The 21,573-nt window shown below is 32.1% G+C and overlaps 4 protein-coding genes and 1 non-coding gene across 6 annotated transcripts; 2 read left to right on the top strand and 3 right to left on the bottom strand.

The window, feature by feature from the left end:
* Positions 1-272: 272 nt before the first annotated feature.
* Positions 273-4,490, top strand: LOC124931533 (BTB/POZ domain-containing protein NPY2-like). Of its 2 annotated transcripts, XM_047472018.1 has the most exons (4): positions 273-621; positions 1,094-1,624; positions 2,370-2,439; positions 2,522-4,490. In XM_047472018.1, exons 2-4 carry the CDS (start codon positions 1,560-1,562, stop codon positions 4,196-4,198), a joined length of 1,812 nt encoding a protein of 603 aa, XP_047327974.1. In that variant the 5' UTR covers positions 273-621; positions 1,094-1,559; the 3' UTR covers positions 4,199-4,490. The 2 variants fall into 2 exon arrangements, with proteins under 2 accessions (XP_047327974.1, XP_047327975.1); XM_047472019.1 differs by lacking the exon at positions 273-621 and having other exon boundaries at positions 895-1,624.
* Positions 4,491-5,550: 1,060 nt separating this feature from the next.
* On the bottom strand, positions 5,551-5,624 carry TRNAV-AAC. Its single transcript has one exon. It is a non-coding gene; the product is annotated as a tRNA-Val (tRNA).
* A 1,982-nt stretch (positions 5,625-7,606) lies between these two features.
* On the top strand, positions 7,607-8,310 carry LOC124932492 (histone deacetylase 6). The gene is made up of 3 exons (XM_047473131.1): positions 7,607-7,831; positions 7,920-8,045; positions 8,118-8,310. Exons 1-3 carry the CDS (start codon positions 7,632-7,634, stop codon positions 8,284-8,286), a joined length of 495 nt encoding a protein of 164 aa, XP_047329087.1. The 5' UTR covers positions 7,607-7,631; the 3' UTR covers positions 8,287-8,310.
* Positions 8,311-8,373: 63 nt separating this feature from the next.
* On the bottom strand, positions 8,374-9,641 carry LOC124931788 (protein SYM1-like). The gene is made up of 4 exons (XM_047472339.1): positions 9,158-9,641; positions 8,854-9,082; positions 8,655-8,779; positions 8,374-8,572 (listed from the first exon to the last, which is right to left on the bottom strand). The coding sequence occupies exons 1-4, from the start codon at positions 9,500-9,502 to the stop codon at positions 8,489-8,491; spliced, it is 783 nt and encodes a 260-aa protein (XP_047328295.1). The 5' UTR covers positions 9,503-9,641; the 3' UTR covers positions 8,374-8,488.
* Positions 9,642-9,926: 285 nt separating this feature from the next.
* On the bottom strand, positions 9,927-20,362 carry LOC124929683 (probable prolyl 4-hydroxylase 9). Its single transcript, XM_047470083.1, has 10 exons — positions 20,168-20,362; positions 20,014-20,048; positions 12,125-12,284; positions 11,869-12,000; positions 11,221-11,378; positions 10,824-10,926; positions 10,560-10,655; positions 10,327-10,392; positions 10,134-10,253; positions 9,927-10,062 (listed from the first exon to the last, which is right to left on the bottom strand). The coding sequence occupies exons 1-10, from the start codon at positions 20,294-20,296 to the stop codon at positions 9,973-9,975; spliced, it is 1,089 nt and encodes a 362-aa protein (XP_047326039.1). The 5' UTR covers positions 20,297-20,362; the 3' UTR covers positions 9,927-9,972.
* Positions 20,363-21,573: the final 1,211 nt, after the last annotated feature.

Raw genomic sequence — 21,573 nt, 5'->3', positions numbered from 1 at the left:
GAATTAATGACAAAAGAATGTCTCTTTTAGGAGATTATTCAAAAAGCTCATTTTTATGAACTCAAATTGACAAGCACGATTTGTTGGGGTACCCTTTTAAGCTCTGATTAATTTTTCTTTGTAAAATCATGACAAAAATTAGGTCAATAAAATCTCAAAAAGAAAGAAAGAAAAACTTTACTAAATAATAAATTATAGTTAATCTGATATTTCTTAGATTTTCATCCCCTGAATATTTGCTTTGATACTTGAGAGTGGTGGGATAGTGGATGATACTGGGCAAAGTCACTCTGAACTTTTCTGCCCTAAAAGAGATAAAGAAAGAAAGAGAAAGAGCAATTCCCACTTTCTGAGGAAAACCAGGGCAAGAAAAAGAGGGGAAAAAAGAGCTGAAAATGATGCAGTAGCAGCATTGAAGACGAGCTGAGCTGGTTTCATCTTTTGCCTTTTATCCTCAAAAGTTGAAGAAGAAGGAAGAAGGAAGAAGGAGAAAAAAGAAGAAATGGGTATTAACTAAGGATGCCGCGTGTGAAGTTAGTTCTCTATTGATTTTAGAACGAAAATGGAAATCTCTAGAAGCTGTTGATCGATCGAGAGAATGGTCTCAAAACTGGTTGAAAAGTGAGTACCCTAGCTAATAGCCATCCATGCCCATGTGCTGCTTTTGGTAATTTTATTTATTTATTTAATTAATTAAATGGAGGGTTTTGCTTGTGGAGTTGGAAAGCTTATCCATGTGCTATAATGCTGACAGCTCGTTCATGTTCATGATCGATCAGTTCCATTCCGGATTCATAGATTTCCTTTTTTTTCTTCTCATATCGACAGCACATGATAATCACGGATTCAAATACATACATATATATATATTAATTGATATCTTCAGGCTGCTGATCTGATTCTTTTTTGGGTTCAAAATATCGGGGAGTTAATGTTTTGATTGCTGCAGAGTAAATAGAAAGATAAAAAAAATAATAATATTAGTTTGATCTTCTCAATTATTCCCCAGCAAGAAAATTAAAGGAAGATGCTTCTGGTCTGCCGTTTTGGTGGTTTGTTGAACTGATACCGAGATGCTGTTTTCCTTTTGCAGAGGGTTCTTCAAGTTGGAAGCATTAAAGAAATGGAAAATGAATCTTGGATGGGATTACATATTTTTAAATTGATAAACACAGGAAAAAGATGGGTGTGTCTGATTTTTGACTATTAATTTACTCTCACTCAATCTGTCTGTTGGCCATGTCTCCTACCCTAGGTCACTCACTGTGCTTTGCAGTTGACCAAATGAATCACTTCATCTCCTTCTTCTCTTAAACCCCATTCATTCAAACTCAACAACACTCTTTCATTCATTCTTGGGGAAAATAAAAACCCTCCCCTCCCCCCTGCCCCCCTTCAATTTCTCAATAGAATCTTTAAGAGATTGTTTCTGTCTACATTCTCAAACTGTATATATCCCTTTCTCAGATCTACTCTCTTTCAGCTTTCAACTGTACAAATAAATCTGCTGGTCTTCTTCTTCTTCTTGTTTATTCTGGGCTGTCTGTTCTTTAGACAAGATGAAGTTTATGAAGCTGGGGTCAAAGACAGATTTGTTCCAAACTGAAGGGAACAACAATGTCAGGTCAGATCTCAATGCTTTCTCATGTTCTTCCTCCATTTTATATCATTATTCCTTTTTTCTATTGAATATGTGTTATAATGAGAGATCATGATTCAATCTTCATGAGCTATACTATACTATAGCCTATACTTGTGTTGAATTTTGTTTTTTGAAAACGGGTATTTTTTTCCCTGTAATTTCTCATACTGAAACATGTATTTTTTCTCATATTGAAACTGGTACCTTTTTCTGTAATTTCTCATATTGAAACCTGTAATTTTTCTTATTAAAAACAGATATTTTTTCTGTAATTTCTCATACTTGTAGGTAATTTTTTATTTTAAAGGAGTATTTCTCTATTCATATTAAACGGGTATTATAATGAGAGATCATGATTCAATCTTCATGAGCTATAGTACTGCTGGATGTTTTTTCTTCTTCTTGAAATGGGTATTTTCATGTTTTTCATATTGAAACAGTATTTTTCTTTAATTTCTCATACTAAAATGGGTTTTTTGGTGTGCAATTTCTCATATTGAAACGGGTATTTCTCTGTTCATATGGGAAAAAGGTATTTTTCTGTAATTTCTCATATTGAAACTGAGTATTTCTCTGTTCATATTGAAAAATGTATCTTGCTGTAATTTCTCATATTGAAACAGGTATTTCTTTTCATGTTTATCGTATTAAAATGGTTATTTTTCTATAAATTCTCATATTGAACCGGGTATTTTTCTGTAATTCCCATTGTATTCCTGATTAACAGGTATGTAGCAACCGAATTGGGGAGCGATGTTGTTATTAACGTAGGGGATATGAAGTTCTACCTTCACAAGGTACGACGATCATCTCCTATCCAGAAACCAATCTTCTTTGTTTATTGACTAGTGTTTAAATATGATTCCTTGTTTTTTACAGTTTCCACTTCTATCGAAGAGTTCTCGTTTGCAGAAATTGGTTTCAACAGCAAATGATGTTGATATACACGACATTCCTGGAGGACACACGGCATTCGAAATCTGTGCCAAATTCTGCTACGGAATGATCGTCACTCTCAATGCTCACAACGTCATAGCTGTTCGTTGCGCGGCTGAATACTTGGAAATGCACGAAGCTGTCGAAAAGGGTAATCTGGTTTACAAAATCGATGTTTTCCTAGGCTCTAGTATCTTCCGAACCTGGAAGGATTCAATTATCGCTCTTCAAACGACTACGTCTCTGTTACCATGGTCCGATGATCTAAAGTTAGTCGACCTCTGTACCGACGCTATAGCCTCAAAGGCTTCGGTTAATCTTTCGAAAGTTGATTGGTCGTATACCTATAACCGGAAAAAGCTCTTCGACGAAAATAATAATAATAACGGCATGAGAATCCGTTCGGTGCCCAACGATTGGTGGGCGGAGGACTTATGCGAGCTTAATCTCGATTTGTTCAAACAGGTTATCGCTAAAATTCAAAGCAAAGCGATTGTGTCGGGTGAAACCGTCGGCGAAGCCTTGAAGGCCTACTGTTCGAGGAACTTTCCCGGGCTAAGCAAGGGAGTGATCGAACGCGACGATGTTAAGAAATACCGAGCTGCTTTAGAAATCCTCGTGGAGCTCTTGCCCTCAGAGAAAGGAGACATTCCTTGTAAATTCCTGCTCAAACTTTTGAAGACGTCTAATGCAGTCGATTGTGGAGAAACAATAAGAGAAGAGCTGGTTAAAAGAATCGGCCGCCAATTGGAGGAAGCTTCCGTTGCTGATCTTATGATAAGATCATATCCCGAGGGGGGAGTCTCGAAATATGACGTTTCCATTGTTCGTAAAATCCTCGGGGAGTTTATGATGCAAGATCAGGAAAACGAGTCGGGAATTCTATCTGAAGCTTCAAAGCTAATGGTGGCAAAGCTAATCGACGGTTACTTAGCCGAAATAGCCAAGGATCAAAATTTAACCGTTTCGACTTTCATCGAGCTAGCAGAGATGGTCTCTGGTTTCTCGAGGCCAGGCCACGACGGAATCTATCGAGCAATCGACATGTACCTTAAGGAGCACACTGGTATTAGCAAGAGTGATAGGAAGAAAATATGCCGGCTTATGGATTGCAAGAAGCTCTCGGTTGAAGCTTGCATGCATGCAGTTCAAAACGAGAGGCTTCCGATGAGGGTAGTTGTGCAAGTCCTGTTTTTCGAGCAAGTTAGGGCAGCTGCCACATCGGGTAGTAGCACGCCCGATCTGCCCAAGAGTATACGCGATCTAAACAATAGCGGGACCCACGGGAGTGCGAGGTCGGTGACTACAAATGCCGACGAGGATTGGGATGCTTTGGCGACGGTTGAGGAGTTAAAGGCATTGAAGGCTGAGGTGGCGGCCCTAAGGATCGGTGCGAATATTGGGAGAAGTGAGGTTTTAACGAAGCACGGTTCGGTTGGGAAGATGAAAGGCGTGATGTTGTCGAAAAGGATGTTTTCGAAAATTTGGTCGAACAAGGGAGGAGGTGGTGGTGGTGGTGGAGGGGATAACAATAGCGGTTCGGACTCGTCGGATGGTTCTGGTAATGCGGACGAAGCTAAATGTACGCCTTCCAGGAACTGGAGGCATTCAGTGTCTTAACCACAATGAACCATCGACTTAATATTTATGCTATCTTATCTTGATATAATAATTAGATCGGATCATGATATTTTATGTATCGTTTTTTTTTTTTAATGACCAAAGGGGGACTCAGTATGCAACAACTATGGCTCATACGGATCGGTTCTGGCTAAATAAAAAATATTTTAGTCCTTAGTAGTTTTGTTCAGGAAATGCCAGATATATATGTTATTGATGTAAAATTACCATATTACCCCTTGGATATAGGTTGTTGATTCAATAATTTAGCTATCTGGAATATGTTTTTTTTTTTTATAGTTTTGAAGTTATGGTTTGGCCACACTGAAAAATTGACCGTTGAAAAATGTTTTTTCTACTTTTTATTTTTATTTTTTTATGTTCAAAATATTTCACTCAAAGATGGATGAATAGAATCGACGTCAGTAATTCAAATGGTAAATGTTCAAAATATTTTACTTAAAGATGGATGAATAGAATCGACATCAGTAATTCAAATGGTAAGAATATACATTATTTATATAATTCTAAGTGTATTTCGATGGATAATGTATGATTCAAAATTGGGAGGACGTTGCTTCTTTATATTTGTTCTCTTTTCTCAATCAAAACAAATAAACTCAAGAGGGAAGTTGTTAAGAAGCTTTAATTTTTTTTAATTATTTTATCACTTGATGTTGCGTTTTTGTTCTAGTCTAAACATATTGTTTAAGCGGATTGGATATTTCGTCTTAATTTTTTATAGTCTGAATAATAATCTCAATCGTTGGTGGATCGATTGTTGCTCATACCCCAATTATGATGGTGATCCTTTCTCGAGTAAGTGTCAATCATCTTCTTAGTAGCAAATGAGACGAAATAATCTGATTTTAAATTATTTTTCATTCTTAAAATAAAAAATTACTCGATTTAATCTTCCTATAGAGTAAAAATTTACTGATATTCTTCCATTATTTGTATGAATTTCTCACTATTTTAACCATATATATAAACAACTCTTCAGCTAAACATAATTTTAAATACTGTTCATAATTTTTTTTAGAAATTTTTCCAACATCGTTTCAATGAATCGTTCAGCTTGCTATACTTCGACCATCATTGTTTAAGATCTCAAATGAGTCTTTGGCTTTTTTACTTCAACAATCATTGTTCAAGAACTCAAATGAGTTCGCATAATTGTTGGATCTTTTTTTTAGGGAGTTTTGTTTTTGTAAATTTTTTATGCAATTTGATATCTAGATGATCAATTATTAGAAAAAAAATAAAAAATAATAGGGAGTTTTGTTTTTGTAAATTTTTTTATGCAATTTATATCTAGATGATCAATTATTAGAAAAAAAAATAAAAAATAATGGCTTCGCCCGGGTTCGAACCGGAGACCTTCAGTGTGTTAGACTGACGTGATAACCAACTACACCACGAAACCAATTTGCTTGAAATACTTTTGTATATGATAAATAGTTGTACAAAAGAAAACAAAATGGTAAAAAAAGTCTATCATGTTTTAAATAATAAATCTGAAATGCACGTCAAATAAGAAAATTATTGGTAACTTTTGTTTGTCTTTATTTCAATAAACATTTTGTATAAATTGTTTTTTTTGGTAACATTAATACCACATAAATTTACATTTCTATATCTTAATTAATGGTATTTATATCCGTACTCAACTCCCACAAGTTTTGATTCTCCTAACTTCTAAAGTCACACATTAAATTCATTTAATAAGTTATACAAAACCGTAAAGAAACAAAGAAAAATAAAGTTAGATTTTAGTTGAATTGTTGGTTAAATAAAATTGAACAAAAATGAAACTAAACATAAGTCGAGCTAAATTTGTTGCCTAATAGTTTGGAATGTTGAAATATGCTCAACCAAAACCTAATATATATATTTATTTATTTATGCAAGTCTTATTATACTTGGTTCTCTAACAATGGAGACAACGGTCATTGTTTTATTTTCCATCTACCGACAAACTTACAAGCGGGAATTAAAAAAATAAATTAAAATGACATTTCATAAATAGCAAATACAATAAAATGTCTTCCAAATGGGAATAGACTAGTTGTAAGATAATTTATTTATTTTGTGTGTAGATTCCACTAATAATAGTATATAACATGTGAATGAATTATTGAATAGATAAATAAATAAAGATTGAGTATTTATTAAGTGAGCAATAATGACTTTAATATTATTTTGTAACCACTAATAATTTGGGGGAGGGGTAATGCAACAAATTAAGGGGTCGAAAACTAATAATTTAACCCCAAATTAAGAACAGTTTTAGTATTTACTTCCACCAAATCTATCCGTTTTAAACAATATTAGAGAGTCAAAGAAAGAATTAGGAAAGAAATTGAAAATAAGAATGAGTTTGTAATGGATGTAGGGTTCCTCTCAAATAGGGGCGGAGCTAGGATTTGAAACATACCGGGTTAATTTTTTATTAAAAAAATCTATCCGGACTAGTTTTATAGTTTGCTGTCACCAATACCTTTTAACGACAACCAATAACGACAATAATTTATCGTCGTTATTGATAAAATACATACAGGCTGTTTAAGGCTACCCGGGCTACAGCCAGGCCGGCTTGTACTTGGCTTCGCCCCTGTTCTCCGCCCCTGTTCTGAAAGGATGCAACAAGGAGAGTTCCATTCTGAGACAGTCTCTACAGAGTATAGACTGCGGCGCTCATGCTCATTGCTCAGGCCAATGCTACGTACCCTCTTCGTTCGTAGCCAAATTCTACGGCGGCGCCGCCTTCATCTCCTTTCTCTCTGCTGTCCCCCCGATTTCCAAACACCTGGTAACTTCTCTTTCTTCGTTACAACAACAACAACTTATAATTGATATTTATCAAAATCAGCAGCTCTTTTCCAATCTTTGTTGTTTAAGGCATGCGGAAGGACGGTCAATCCTGTCAATGGCGCGGTGGGGCTTCTATTCACGGGAAATTAATTGGCATTTATGTCAGGCCGCGGTAGATACGGTGCTCCAAGGTGGTGATGGAATTGACTGATAACCCTAACTAGCTAGTTCCTTCAAATTACGAGATAATAATGGTCTAGCAGCAATATTGGATCGGAAGCAGCAGCAGCAGCGGTGAGGATATATATATATATATATATTACATATATATTCATATTATGTTTTTTTTTTTTTTTTATATATATAAAATCATGGTGATGATGAATATATATTGAAAATTTAATGTTTTACTTAGTCACAGTTTTGTATAAAAAAGTGGGTTTGTAGTCTGAACAGGAACAAGAATCGTTTCGGGGCTTTGGAAATTGGACCTTAATCCATACACCAAGACGACGTCGTTTTGGGGCCTTTGGGAACTTTTAATTTATTTATTTATACACCACCACGACGCCCGTCAAAATTGGACAAAGGTAAAACCCATCAATCAGATTGTTCATTCATGGCAAAGGAAGAAGCTGGTGCTTCGTTTTCTTCATCTGCGGCGGCGGAAGGGACAACAGATGATGATGATGTTGAGATGTTGATTCATGGATCCGAATCTGGGTGGGTGGAAGCTCGAACCAGTTGCGATCATCTGAATTCCTTGTCTTCGGATCTAACTCACATCCCTATCCCCAATAACAATACACCCTGTACCAGGTAGGTGGTCAATTACTCTCTCATCTCTTTCATTTCTGTCATCTGTTTGATCAAACTCTAATAATAAATAAATTTGTACTTTTCACAGCTGCTTAAATCCAACTGAGAACTGGCTATGCCTATGTTGCAAGGATGTCTTTTGTAGCCGTTTCGTCAATAAGCACATGCTTCATCATTTTCACACTACCACACACGGCATTGCACTAAGCTTCAGGTATTCATTCATTCTCCCTCATTTCTTTCTTTATTTATACACCTTTGACTGACTGTCTCTTTTTCGAAACAGTGATCTCTCTGTTTGGTGCTTCCAATGCGACTCATATTTGGATGCTCAACTCATTCCTCAGCTACGCCCTGTTTATGAAACTGCATATATTTTGAAATTTGGTGTAGCTCCACCATTTCGAAATATGCCTTTCTTGACTTCTATTCAAGAAGAGGACAACTCACCATAGCACCTCTACCTAGCTAGCTAAACAAGATTTTATTTTGCTCTCTTATGTTTTTGGTTCATGCTTTGTTTTGTTTTGTTTTGTTAGAACTGATAATGATATATGCATGCACATTTGACAAGATTTGAATGTTTTTCATATAATAATAGTAATATTAACAATGTTAATGTTTGGGTTAATCAACCCTAAAAAGAACTAGGAATGTTTAATGGGTACTTGCCTTGTCTAAGCTTGCCATGTATGTAATGTATGTAGTCCACAAATACGAGAATGAGTTGCTCATCAGTGGCTGTAAGTAACAACAACAGAGAACATAACTAAATTATTTATTAGGCAAATTGAAAAACACAAACAAAGAGAGAATTACTTACTTGCAAATGAACAGGGACGAATCTGAATGTCACAAAATCGCATATAGGCCAGTACATAATACCACTCTTCATTGTAGGGATCAAGTCTCGTTTCAATCTAGCTACTATTTCAGGTATAGTTTCACCTAACAAGATTGAAAATTATGATTCAACTCAAATGGGGATCAAACTGCAGGGCGGTGTTGTTGTTGTTGGTTACCTCTTATAGCTGCATTTGATGAGAAGAAGATAACTGTCATTGTAGGTCCATATATTGTCTGTCCTAGCAGCATTTTCTTCAGTGTGGTTATAAGATCGCGTTTTGGGAAGGTTTTCGAAATGAAAGTAAACCAAAAATGGAGTGATGGTCCCAAAATCACCATTGCATATGCTGTCATGCGTGATGTCCTCACCAAATCATAACTCTCTGATGTTGGTTTAGAAATTGTCTGCAGAGATGATGATTATTGATTAATCATAAGTTCCTTCCTTCCACAATTAATCACAATTAATTACTAATTTACCTGAGAAGATAAATCAGCAGCAGTGTAAACTAGGGCAGAAGTGATGCTTTTGGTGAGAATTGGACGAGCTTTGACCATCGCCAAGTACCATCCGACGACTCCTAAATTCGAAGATGAAGAAATTGGATTGGCAGGAGCAGGAGCAGGAACAGGCAATTGGACCTCTTTGGTCCTTGATTTTCTTAAAAGCGATGAACGAAAATAAGATCTCAAGTAGTGTTTATCATTTCGGACGACGGAAGCTCCGATTGATTCCGTTATGGAATGCCTTTGGTGCAGCAAGAGGCAGGTTCTGTGAATGGAAAGCGAGATTATCCGGCCATTTCTCAGGATGCCGGAATTCATCCTTCTTTGTAGATCGTCGTTTCCTGTCCTCTTTCGCTGGCTGTTGATGACTATTTCGAAGCTTCAAGAATGGTCCACCAAATGAAGAAGACGAAGATGGTTTGGTTAATGGTGGTTATCTTTTCTTTGGTCATTCCTATTTGGAAACGCGTGCCCAATCTAATTTTATTTAATTATATATCGAATCTGTCCGTATATACATTTTAACTACTTTTTTTTACCCAAAAAACAAACTTTTCGATAACATGAGATTTCTGGTAATGTATTTGCGGGTTATGTGTTTAACTAGTTATTCCATTTTTTTTTTTATATGAAAACCTTTTTATATCGTTTAACTGTGTTTAACTGTCTTAACTCATATATAGTATATACAGTCGAATGAAAATGACAAGCCATAGCTAGATTGATAATGGCAATCAAACATACAGGTAAATAATTTTATAATTATTATTATGTTGATTATTAATCAGCTAATTAGCAGCTTGTTCTTGATCTCTGATCCATTTAGTTGCCACCCATTTCTCTCCTTTAATAACTGGGCAACTTCCATGCAGAGATTTCTACACAACAATTTTCTAATCACTTCTAATTTCTATATTGAGAACATGTTAATCACGCGAAAACAACAAACCTCGTCAATTTTGCCATCCGGTGTTAATGAATAAAACAAAAGCCCGTCTCCTACCCTTGGCTTCACTTTCAAGCCGATGCATTTTTCATAATCGTATATCCCATCCATGTTCGAACCATTCTATATAATACAATTCAGCACTATCATCATCATATCTGATCAAAATATCAGTCAGATCAAATCTACCATTTACCTCAAAAGGGAACATGGTCTCTCCACCTTCTTCCACATCAGATAAATACAACAAGAATGAGGCTGTCTGCACATAGATCATCTTAATATTATATTTACTTTGACAAAACATGTAAGTAATTTAAACCTGCAACAATCTACAAATGTATATTGACTGAATTGAAGCTAAACATGGGGATGATCTTAGACAAGCATTAAATGTAAAATAGAACAAAGATGGTCAGAAAGTAGTACCCTTTGGCTCTTCTGTGGACCATATTCAGCAGGGTTGAATGCATCATAATGAGAAACGTATCTTTGCCCTATCTCATAACGCAAAATATTGAATGCCTGCAATATTGTCACATCCTGACATTACTCAGAACATCTCAGTATTGACCTGTAATGCCAAAATTAACTATTTCAATTGCTGAGATATATGAAGAAGAGCACAACACCTCAATTTATTTACTCTTCTTCTTTACAGGATCAAATAAACTCATGTGAGCTAGAATTTACCTCTCCATGGTTCCTGGGGATCATGGTGACCCTTTCAATCTTTCTCTCCACCAAGTCCAATATTCCAGTTCCATCCTCTGATGCACTCATAAATGTGCCTGTACTGTTAGAATAAATAACATAATCAAGTTAGTTTCAGAATGAATCAAGAGCTATATGAATACATTATCATTAGTTTAGTATTAAGCAGAGAGATTAAAATCCAATTTGAGTAAAGAAAACTCAAAGGACCAGCAAAAGCACTTGTCAATTAACTTTGGAAGCAATAAAAATGGAGAACTTGAGCAAGGAATATATATACTGGGCAATCAGCCCTGCCAGATAAACAGCAGGCATAATATATTATTAAGATCTCATTCTGAATGCAAGAGAAAGTAAAAGATGAGTGAAAACTTACCTTGTTCTTTCACCTTTCGTGCTTTCAATGGTTTCACCTTTCCGGAGGGCGAGGGTTGATTGTTTAAGCTTTGGCCGTGCCATTTCGATAATGGCTTGGCATTGTTCTGGCGATGCAAACTTAGGAAAATAAAATGCTCGAGGTATCCAGCTTAGCACCTGCAAGGAATTTGTCAAAGATAACAAGTAAAAACTACAGGACAGTAAAAAACATCAAGAGATTCATCATAGGTCAATCAGTTTCATCATTTCCTTGTCTAATCCGGGAAGGAAACAGGTAAAACAGAAGAAAATAAGTAGTCCCATTTCAGAATATCAAGAGATATTCTATGACGAATCAATTGATAATGATCTGGATGAATGGAAATTCTTAGTCTAGTTATTGACATACAATCAACACCTAAAGCCAAAACCATTAGTTGGATTATTCAATTAATTGAAAGTCTGAATAGATAATTGACAATGGATAATTTCAAACAAGGAGAAAATCGATGATTGAAAACCAAACCAAGACTCTCGGTCTAGTTAGTGAGAAAGTCAGTCCAGTTAAGATTCCTTCTAGGTCAATCAGTACAAAAGTTCATTGAAACCATGATCCGCGCTACATATAATGAAATCGAATCAGTAACAGAGGAGGGAAATAGTGCACCTGATAACGTACGGAAGAAACGTTGGATTCTCCAGTTACCCCGTAGAACAACGAATCGTCTTTTTCATAACCTATTTCTTCTTCCACGACCGATTCAAGTAATCTAGCGTCCGATTGTGTGTCTTGAGCATCCTGCGAACGAAGAGACATAAGTAAACACAAATACACACACAGGCGCTCGCAAAACGAAGATGTGAATATGGTAGAGATGCGAGATCATTGAACGAGAGAGAGAGAGAGAGAGGTGTGTACGTACCTGATGAGTGAGTAAGGTGGATCCGTAAAGGCCGGCTACGAAGAACAGGATGCAGAGAAGGAAGACAGATGGTAATCCCAGCTTCTTCGATTTGAAAGAGGAAAATCTCTTGTCCTTGTGATATTTCATCGATGTATGCAGCTTTTCTTCTTCTTCTTCACTCCGATCGCATGCGCTCACTTACTGCTAGTTATCCTTACTCTGTAGAAGCATCGATTATGCCGGTTCGACTGAACGCAGAACGCGGTAATGGCGGGAGTTTTCCATGTAGTCGATGTTGAGATCTAACTATAAACAAAATAATTAATGGGATAAATGTGAATTTTATGTATAGAATTGACAATATTTTAAATTTTATTTATTCTATTTAACATAAAAGTTAACAGTGTTAAATTTTTTTTACAAGTATATAATTATTAAAAAATATTAATCTATGTTAGATATTAAATATATTGTTTTAATCCAACTCATCTATTGCTTATCACTTTGTTCATTGTTCATCTTCATCGTGAAACCCTAATAAATCCATCCATAAGAATAAATAAACCCACATGTTCCTCATGTTATCTAACCGATTCGGCTTCTTTTAAAGAATTCGTTCAGGAATTCATCGTCGACAAGCATGGTGGCAACCGATCATTGAGTCTAGGTCGAGACCAGTCTGAAAGTAGACATTTTTATAGCTCAATTCACCGCTTCATCGTTGTAATAAATAATTTTGACTCTGAATCTGGAAAATCTTAGATCCTTCGAGTGATTGTAGATAATATGGATTAGATTACGATATGTTGTTCTTCTTCTTCGATGATTTTCGACATGCTTATGAAATCCGGGAAACAGTTTCTCTGGGAAATCCGGAACTGTTCCAGCGTAGATCAGGTCGCAGATGAGATGCATGTTATTGGATTGAACAAAATGGAAGATGAATTTTAGACTTTCTCTCTCAAGAAGTGTTCTTGCTCCTAATGAGTTTGATAGGTCTGATATAATCAAACACTTCTACTGAAATCTTTTCTATCAGTAAGGAATGGGGTAATTTCCACCGGCGGGATTCCAACCGAAAGACGATTTCGGATCGAATCAAATTCCCCTCCTGTTCCGACCCAGAGTTCATCATCGTCCTCAAGAACACCAATTGAATATCTGAACCTTAAGTTTTTTTTTTTTTTTGTTGTTAACGAAAGTACTCAATATACTGCAATGCTGATGTGTATTAAAAACATATATTATTTAATACATGGTAGATGACGTGGATTAAAAATTAATTATTATTATTGTACAGTTGTCAAATTTTAACATCATTAACATTTTTGCCGTTAAATGGATAAATTTGACACATTTTGTCAAGTTTATATACATTGATAGAATTTTACAACTTAATATACAAATTTGACACCTCACTCCAACTTTGTGCATAAAATCGACATTTCTCCCAATAATTAATCTGATTTTATTTACACACTCTTTTGTACAAACTTATTAAGTAAAAATAAATCAACATGAACAATCTAAGCAGGTTTTTATTTTTTTATTTTAAGTATTCCTAAAATTCATTGGGTGATGTATTTAGAAAGTTGTTGAAAATTTTGGATTAATGCGGCTAATATAACAAACTTATAGATTTGGGTTATCATTCAAATTATTTTTTAATGGACTATCTGGTTGAGGAGATATATCGTCGAATTTTCAATGATAGTAAATGTTCAATGCGTATTATTAATAATGTTATTAGAACGACGTTTTATAAGATTCGTTCCGAAAGCCATTAGAATCCGTCATAGAGATAACCTATTGAGTAATGTTTTATTTTTTTTCTTTTATTGTCATGTTTTTCCGTTGTATATAAACGATATTTATAATTTTTTAATATTAATGAATATTAAAAAATAAAAAAATCTGAGTGGTGCCGCTTGCTAGACTTACTTGGGCTCTGAATTTGAGGTGTTAACAAAATTAGGAAAATTCTTGTGATTCACATAGATAAAAATATTTAATAAAAAAATAATAATATGTATTAAATGTTAAAAATTCTTAACAAATCACGAATAATATATTGAAATAAAAAATATAACGCTCTCATTTCAAATTTTATTTACTTCGGTAAAATAACTTATCTTCTCACATATCTCATCACATATTTTTTTCGAATTAACCTCTCATCTCTCGTGAACTTACACTTGCACTTTGATCAATCAAATATTTGATTCATATTTTTTTAAAATTTAACATCGTGATCTCACACTTTGATCAATCAAATATTTGATTCATATTTTTTTTAACCACTTTCAAGTTTCAATTGATTCATATTCCTCGACAAACCACATTACAATCACACTTGGTTAAAGGGTTGTACTTGTTTTGTTATGTTGCATGTTCGAAACATACATGTATCATTTTTAATTTTATTTTTAACCGTGTTAAGTTTATGGGCGGGTCAACCCATAATCTGACCCAAATATCAATTTACTCTCACATATATATTCAAATTAACCACAGCACTCGACCCGACAATCCGGACACTTTAAAAATTAAGGAACATTAATTATATATATATTATTGTTAAATTATCGATAGAAACTCTTGCTTCAAATGGTTGTAGCTTTAATTAAACTCTAGTAATCAAATTTGTAAAGGTGGAATCAAACAAAGCTAATAATAAATTAGCAAAAGGTAATTTTTTCTACTCTTATATCGGGCTCATGAGTCATAAGTTAGTACATTATTATTTTAATAAGAAGCACGATTCTCCTTCTTTCCTGCCTTCATATTAGATTTGATTGAACAACCACTTTATTTTGTTCTATATGTACACTTTACAAGTAATTTTTACTATAATTGCATATTTTACAAACTACTATCCATTGAATGTAATAATATACTCCACATTATCATATAATTTATGAATATGAGTTGGATTGAAATGAGTCAGAATTCAACTCATATATATATTTTCAATAATTGGTAATTTTTGAAATGCACCATACCATGAATTTGACAAAAAGAAAAGAAAAATGAGAAAATGAGGGAGAGCACAATAAACAATGTACGGGTAAACTAATGCAAACGAAAAAAAACTTTATTTTGAAGTTAAATGTGCCAATTTCAACCATTATAATTGAAAATGTATTTTTCTTTTAATATTAAATTTATTGGTTGGGTTTTGGGCTCATATTTTTTAGAGTTTATATATTGTAATTGGGCTTTAAGCCTTTATTGATGTACTCCTATAAATAGAGACATTATAACCTAGGGTTACTTGGACCATTATTTCATGGAATATCAATAGAATGGACGACTCCCCGAGGATGTAGACATTGTTGGCCGAACCTCGTTATATCTTGTGTTCTTTATTATTCTTTTACCACTTTATCTTTATATCTTCTTTTATTGCATGTTTAGATTAGATCGTTTCTCAACATTATTATCGTTCTCGTCTCCTTCTGTTTGGAAACATTAATAATTTTTTCGATGATTCAGTAGAGCTTGACCTCGTTTTAATGGGTGAAATTACTAAGTTCTATAATTGGAACCAATAAAATAAAATAAAAAGTGAGAAAAGACATAATCCAATTATTCTAGATTTATATAAATAATAAAGACGTAATATATATATATGAGGAGTGATAGAGAGAGGGAATTTGGTAAGGGAATTTGGTGAGGGAATGACGTGCCATCACCTTCATTGGTTGGAAAATGTGAAAGTAGGAGGAAAGAGAGAAAAGAAAGAAATTATTTGATTTTTTCAGCGAATAAGATTATGCCACGTCATTCTCTCACCAAATTCTCTCACCAAATTCCCTCACCTAATCATTTCTCTATATATATATATATATATATATATATATATATATATTCCAATATGACTGAAATAGAAGAATGATACATACGGGAGAGGTGTTTGTAGCTGCTGCCTCCCACTAATTAACTTTATCTTTAGTCCCTTATTTAGTACGTAAAGCATCTTTCAAAGGAACTCCAATATCCCAAACAAACATGACCAATTAATTCATTATAGCCACAGAAAATCTCTTTTTCTTTTTTAGATTTAACCCCCATAAACATACAACAAATATTATTAATAATAGTAAAAAGATAAGACAAGAGGGTGAATCTTATTCCTTGTTTGGACAAGGCCTAATCAACCAATGCCTTTTTGGTACCTATATATTTAAGATTTTAAGCCATCTGAGAAGTACGTACTCTCAATTATTCATAGCTAATTGCTTAATTGCTCCAATCGTGTTTATGGCCAGTAATTTAAAGACTAAGATGCAGTTTCTTAGGTATTCAATTCATTTCATTTCATATAATGATCATGATCTTAGTAATTTGAAATTTTATTTTCAGGGCAGCCGGTAGTAACGGGCGTGCTATGAGCAAATTAGTTGGTAAGGCAGATAAGCAGCTCAACAAAGGCAAGGTCGAAGAACCGATTAGAAGCCGAGATGGGTGCTGGGTCCCGCACCCTCGCTCGGGAATATATTTTCCAGCCGGGCAAGAGTGGGTCATGAACGACGTCCCCGAGAATGCTGCCGTATTTAACCGCACCTATTGGCTTAGGAGTGTAGATGGGGTGGACCAATCTGATCAACCTAATTTAATTACCTCGGCTGCCCCTGCCGCCATCTCCTGATCAATTAATAATACATATTGAAATTATACAACCTCTATTTACAACTCAAGGGGAAATATCTTGTAATAGTAATAATAATAATTAATATGTATAAATAACATAACCCTAAATTTGAGTTGCCACTGTTAACTTTTATATATATAATATATAGTTAAATGGTTCAATGTCTAAACTAAACTTTTTTATATATGAATTATTACTATAACAATGTTGATAAAATTAAAAATTAAAAATACTTAATAACTTAAATATTTAAAGATAACAATGATTTAAACTTCAAATGCTCAACATTTAAATTTTGGATCTAAAACTAATATATCAAAGACTATTATATCTTTATATATTAATTATATTAGTATATTAAATTATATAATTTGATATATTAAACAAAATATAATTAAAATAAATATTAATATATTTTTTTATATTTAATTATTAATTTATAATTTGTTGACTTAATATATATATATATTATATTTATGAGAGATTAATTAAGATATAAACAGTGAGAATAAAAAAATATATTTCTCATTACTTATGATAAAGATAAAAAAAAAAAAAAAAAAAAAGCTCATATGTACTTTTACAACTAGCTCACTTAGACGTATGTATTAATAAAAAGTCATTTAAACTTAAATGTACTATCAAAAATTGGCTCATTTAAGGAAAAAATGTAAACAATTTAATATAATTTTATTAAATTTAAACCTCTAGAATTTTCAACAATGAATTTAGGATGAATTTTTAAAACGTTACACTTTTCTTCTTCTTTATTTTTTTTGTTTTTTTGGTTAATATTGTTAAGAAAATAGATGCTATTTTTTTTTTATCTCTTTTATGAGAAGTCTAGTCAAAATTAAGTGTAATGTATATAGTATAGTACATTTATAGTTATGTTTGGAAGTTTGGAAATGTTCATATAATAGTTAACATGATTTAACCTTCAATGAAAAACAACAGAAATATTAGTTTAACGCACTCCCTTGACTTGGTAAAATTTCTTAAGTTAAATATGAAAAATAGAATTAGATGACTTAAATTTAAAATAAAACAAATTTAACTTTGTTTGACATAAAAAATTTGAAATATACAAGGATAACTGCTATTATTGCTACACCTATTAACTAATTTTGTCCCTAAATTTTATTTTATTTATCATATCATTATGAACTTTAAAAAAAAATTATAGTGTTTAATTTACTTATTTTAATTAGTCTACAATGAATGAACGCTAATTTTAAAATTTAATGATGTTAAAATAAATTATAGACATGACTTCAATTAAAAAGTAAATTAAATAATTTATATAATATTTTAAAACTTTTTTCCTTTCTATTTTTGTATTTTGAATAAATTTAAAGATTTTTTTTAACTTTATGTTTTTTTAAAAATATTTTTAGTTTTATTTTTAAAATGAATATTTTAAAATTTAATTTATTTAATTTATAGATAATATATATTGAGATATTATATATTTAGGATATTGGAATATTATATATTTAGGAAATACTTTATTTAAAGTTTAGAATATTATTATAGTTATATTTTGCTAAGGATGTTTCCTAAATTTATGTATATATATCATTAATACTTGTTAACAAAAACATAAATAATAACATAAAATATTCTTTAGTTTCTTGCTTTTTAGTATTGAGTCTTAACTTTATATTCATTTTGGATCGCTCTAGGAGGAATAAAGGAATAAGGTACGTTTAATTTTTCGCATAAAGTTACATGTATTTTCATTTCATATTTTTTACACTACTTTAATTAAAATAAATTTCAATAGAATGTTAAATTTTATTAAAAAATAAATCAAACTTTTGATATTATTATGAGTTAGATGAAAGAGATTAAAACATATAATAACTTTGAATAAAACTATATATTATATAAATAAGTAAATATGAATTGGGTCTATAATATTTTGATATTGTTTGTTAGGTTTTTACGGAAAAAAATATTTTTTTTTTAAAAAATATTTTTTTTACATTTTTCTAATTATTTTAAAAATAATTTAAAACATTCAAACACATAAAATAAATAAATAAAAATTCTAAAACTATAAAAAAACAAACAGTGTTTTAAGCGTCCAATAATAACAATAATAAGTATCTAATCAATTTAACCTCAATAATTTGAATGAGTTTAGATTACATTATCATTGGTTTTTATATATATATATATATATATATATATATATATATATATATATATATATATATATATATATATATATATATATATATATATATATATATATATATATATATATATATATATATATAATTTTTTTTTCTGTTTATATTTAATATATTCACTTCATTCTATATTATCAACCATATATTTAAACAAAGAAAAAGAAATTAATCGTTAAATTTAAAATAAAAATGAAATAATACATTTTAGTTATAATTAAAATTAAAATTTTGTCTATAATAATTATAAGATAATATAATTAAAAATTCTAAATTTATTAAATCTATTCAAATGATTTAATTGATTAAATTTAAAAATAATAATAATAAGAGAAATGATTGGGAGAGAAAAATTGGGAGAGAATTTTAAAGGTAATAACGTGGTGCATTCTGATTGGTCGAAAAAATAACAAAATTTCTCTCTCTTCTCTCTCCTCCACCCTTTATCTTTTTTATAACTAGTAATATAGTGACACATTATCTCCCCATTACCTCTCTCAAATTCCCTCCCTTATCACTTCTCTACTAATAATAATTCAAAATTGTACAACTAAAAAAAATAAAATAGGGTTTTAAGTTTAGAATTAGAATTTAGGTAAAGATTCAAGTAGATATACCCTTAATAATTTGAATGAGTTTAGATTCCATTGTTTTTTTTAGATTATCTAATTTTATTTTATCTCATTGGTTAATAAATATATTTATTTATATATATAATATATATTACTTTTTTTCTCCGTATTTTTTTAAATTAATATTTAATATATTCACTCACTTTATATTATAAACCATTTAATTAAACATCAAAAACAAAAAAAATCTTTAAATTTAAAATAAAAATGAAATAATACATTTTAATTATAATTATAATTAAAATTAAAATTTTGTCTATAATAAATATAAGATGATAATGTAATTAAAAATTCTAAATTTATTTAATTTATTCTGATTAAATTTTAAAAGAATAATAATAAGAGAAATGATTGTGGGAGATAAATTGGGAGAGAGAATTTTAAAGGTAATGACGGCCAAAAAAAATAACAAAATTTAACATATACTCTGGTCTAGCGTCCGATTGTGTGGCTTGAGCATCCTGCGAACGAAGCGACATAAGTAAACACAAATACACACACAGGCGCTCGCAAACGAAGATGTGAATATGGTAGAGATGCGAGATCATTGAACGAGAGAGAGAGAGAGAGGTGTACGTACCTGATGAGTGAGTAAGGTGGATCCGTAAAGGCCGGCTACGAAGAACAGGATGCAGAGAAGGAAGACAGATGGTAATCCCAGCTTCTTCGATTTGAAAGAGGAAAATCTCTTGTCCTTGTGATATCTCATCGAGATGTATGCAACTTTTCTTCTTCTTCTTCTTCACTCCGATCGCATGCGATCACTTACTGCTAGTTATCCTTACTCTGTAGAAGCATCGATTATGCCGGTTCGACTGAACGCAGAACGCGGTAATGGCGGGAGTTTTCCATGTAGCTGATGTTGAGATCTAACTACTTAATTCTGTATAAACAAAATAATTAATGGGATAAATGTGAATTTTATGTATAGAATTGAGAATAGTTTCAAATTTATTTATTAAATTATAAAATTTTATTTATATATATAAACTTGACGATCAAATTTATTATATTTAACATAAAAGTGTTAAATTTTTTTACAAGTATATAATTATTAAAAAATATTAAACTATGTCAGATATTAAATATATTGTTTTAATCCAACTCATCTACGCTTACCACTTTGTTCATTATTCATCTTCATTATCCTGAAACCCTAATAAATTCATCCATAAGAATAAATAAACTCACATTTATTTTCAAACTCCTGATTCTCAATTTCGCCAATTCCTCTGTGAACATGTTCCTCATGTTATCTAACCGATTCGGCTTCTTTTAAAGAATTCGTTTAGGAATTCATCGTCGACAAGCATGGTGGCAACCGATCATTGAGTCTAAGTCGAGACCAGTCTGAAACTAGACATTTTTATAGCTCAATTCACCACTTCATCGTTGTAATAAATAATTTTGACTCTGAATCTGGAAAATCCTAGATCCTTCGAGTGATTGTAGATAATATGGATTAGATTACGATATGTTGTTCTTCTTCAATGATTTTCGACATGCTTATGAAATCCGGGAAACAGTTTCTCTGGGAAATCCGGAACTGTTCCAGCGTAGATCAGGTCGCAGATGAAATGAATGTTATTGGATTGAACAAAATGGAAGATGGATTTTAGACTTTCTCTCTCCAGAACTGTTCTTGCTCCTAATGGGTTTGATAGGTCTGATATAATTAAACACTTCGACTGAAATCTTTTCTATCCGTAAGGAATGGGGGTAATTCCCACCGGCGGGATTCCAACCGAAAGACGATTTCAGATCGAATCAAATTCCCCTCCTGTTCCGACCCAGAGTTCATCGTCGTCCTCAAGAACACCAATTGAATATCTGAACCTTAAGTTTTTTTTGTTGTTAACAAAAGTACTCAATATACTGCAATGCTGATGTGTATTAAAAACATATATTATTTAATACAGGGCAGATGACGTGGATTAAAAATTAATTATTATAATTGTACCGTTGTCAAATTTTAACACCGTTAAC

Source organism: Impatiens glandulifera, chromosome 3 (assembly GCF_907164915.1).
Source record: "Impatiens glandulifera chromosome 3, dImpGla2.1, whole genome shotgun sequence".
NCBI classification, from domain to species: domain Eukaryota; kingdom Viridiplantae; phylum Streptophyta; class Magnoliopsida; order Ericales; family Balsaminaceae; genus Impatiens; species Impatiens glandulifera.
The sequence above is the reverse complement of the archived record's forward strand: the minus strand, read 5'-3'. Positions and strand labels throughout refer to the sequence as shown.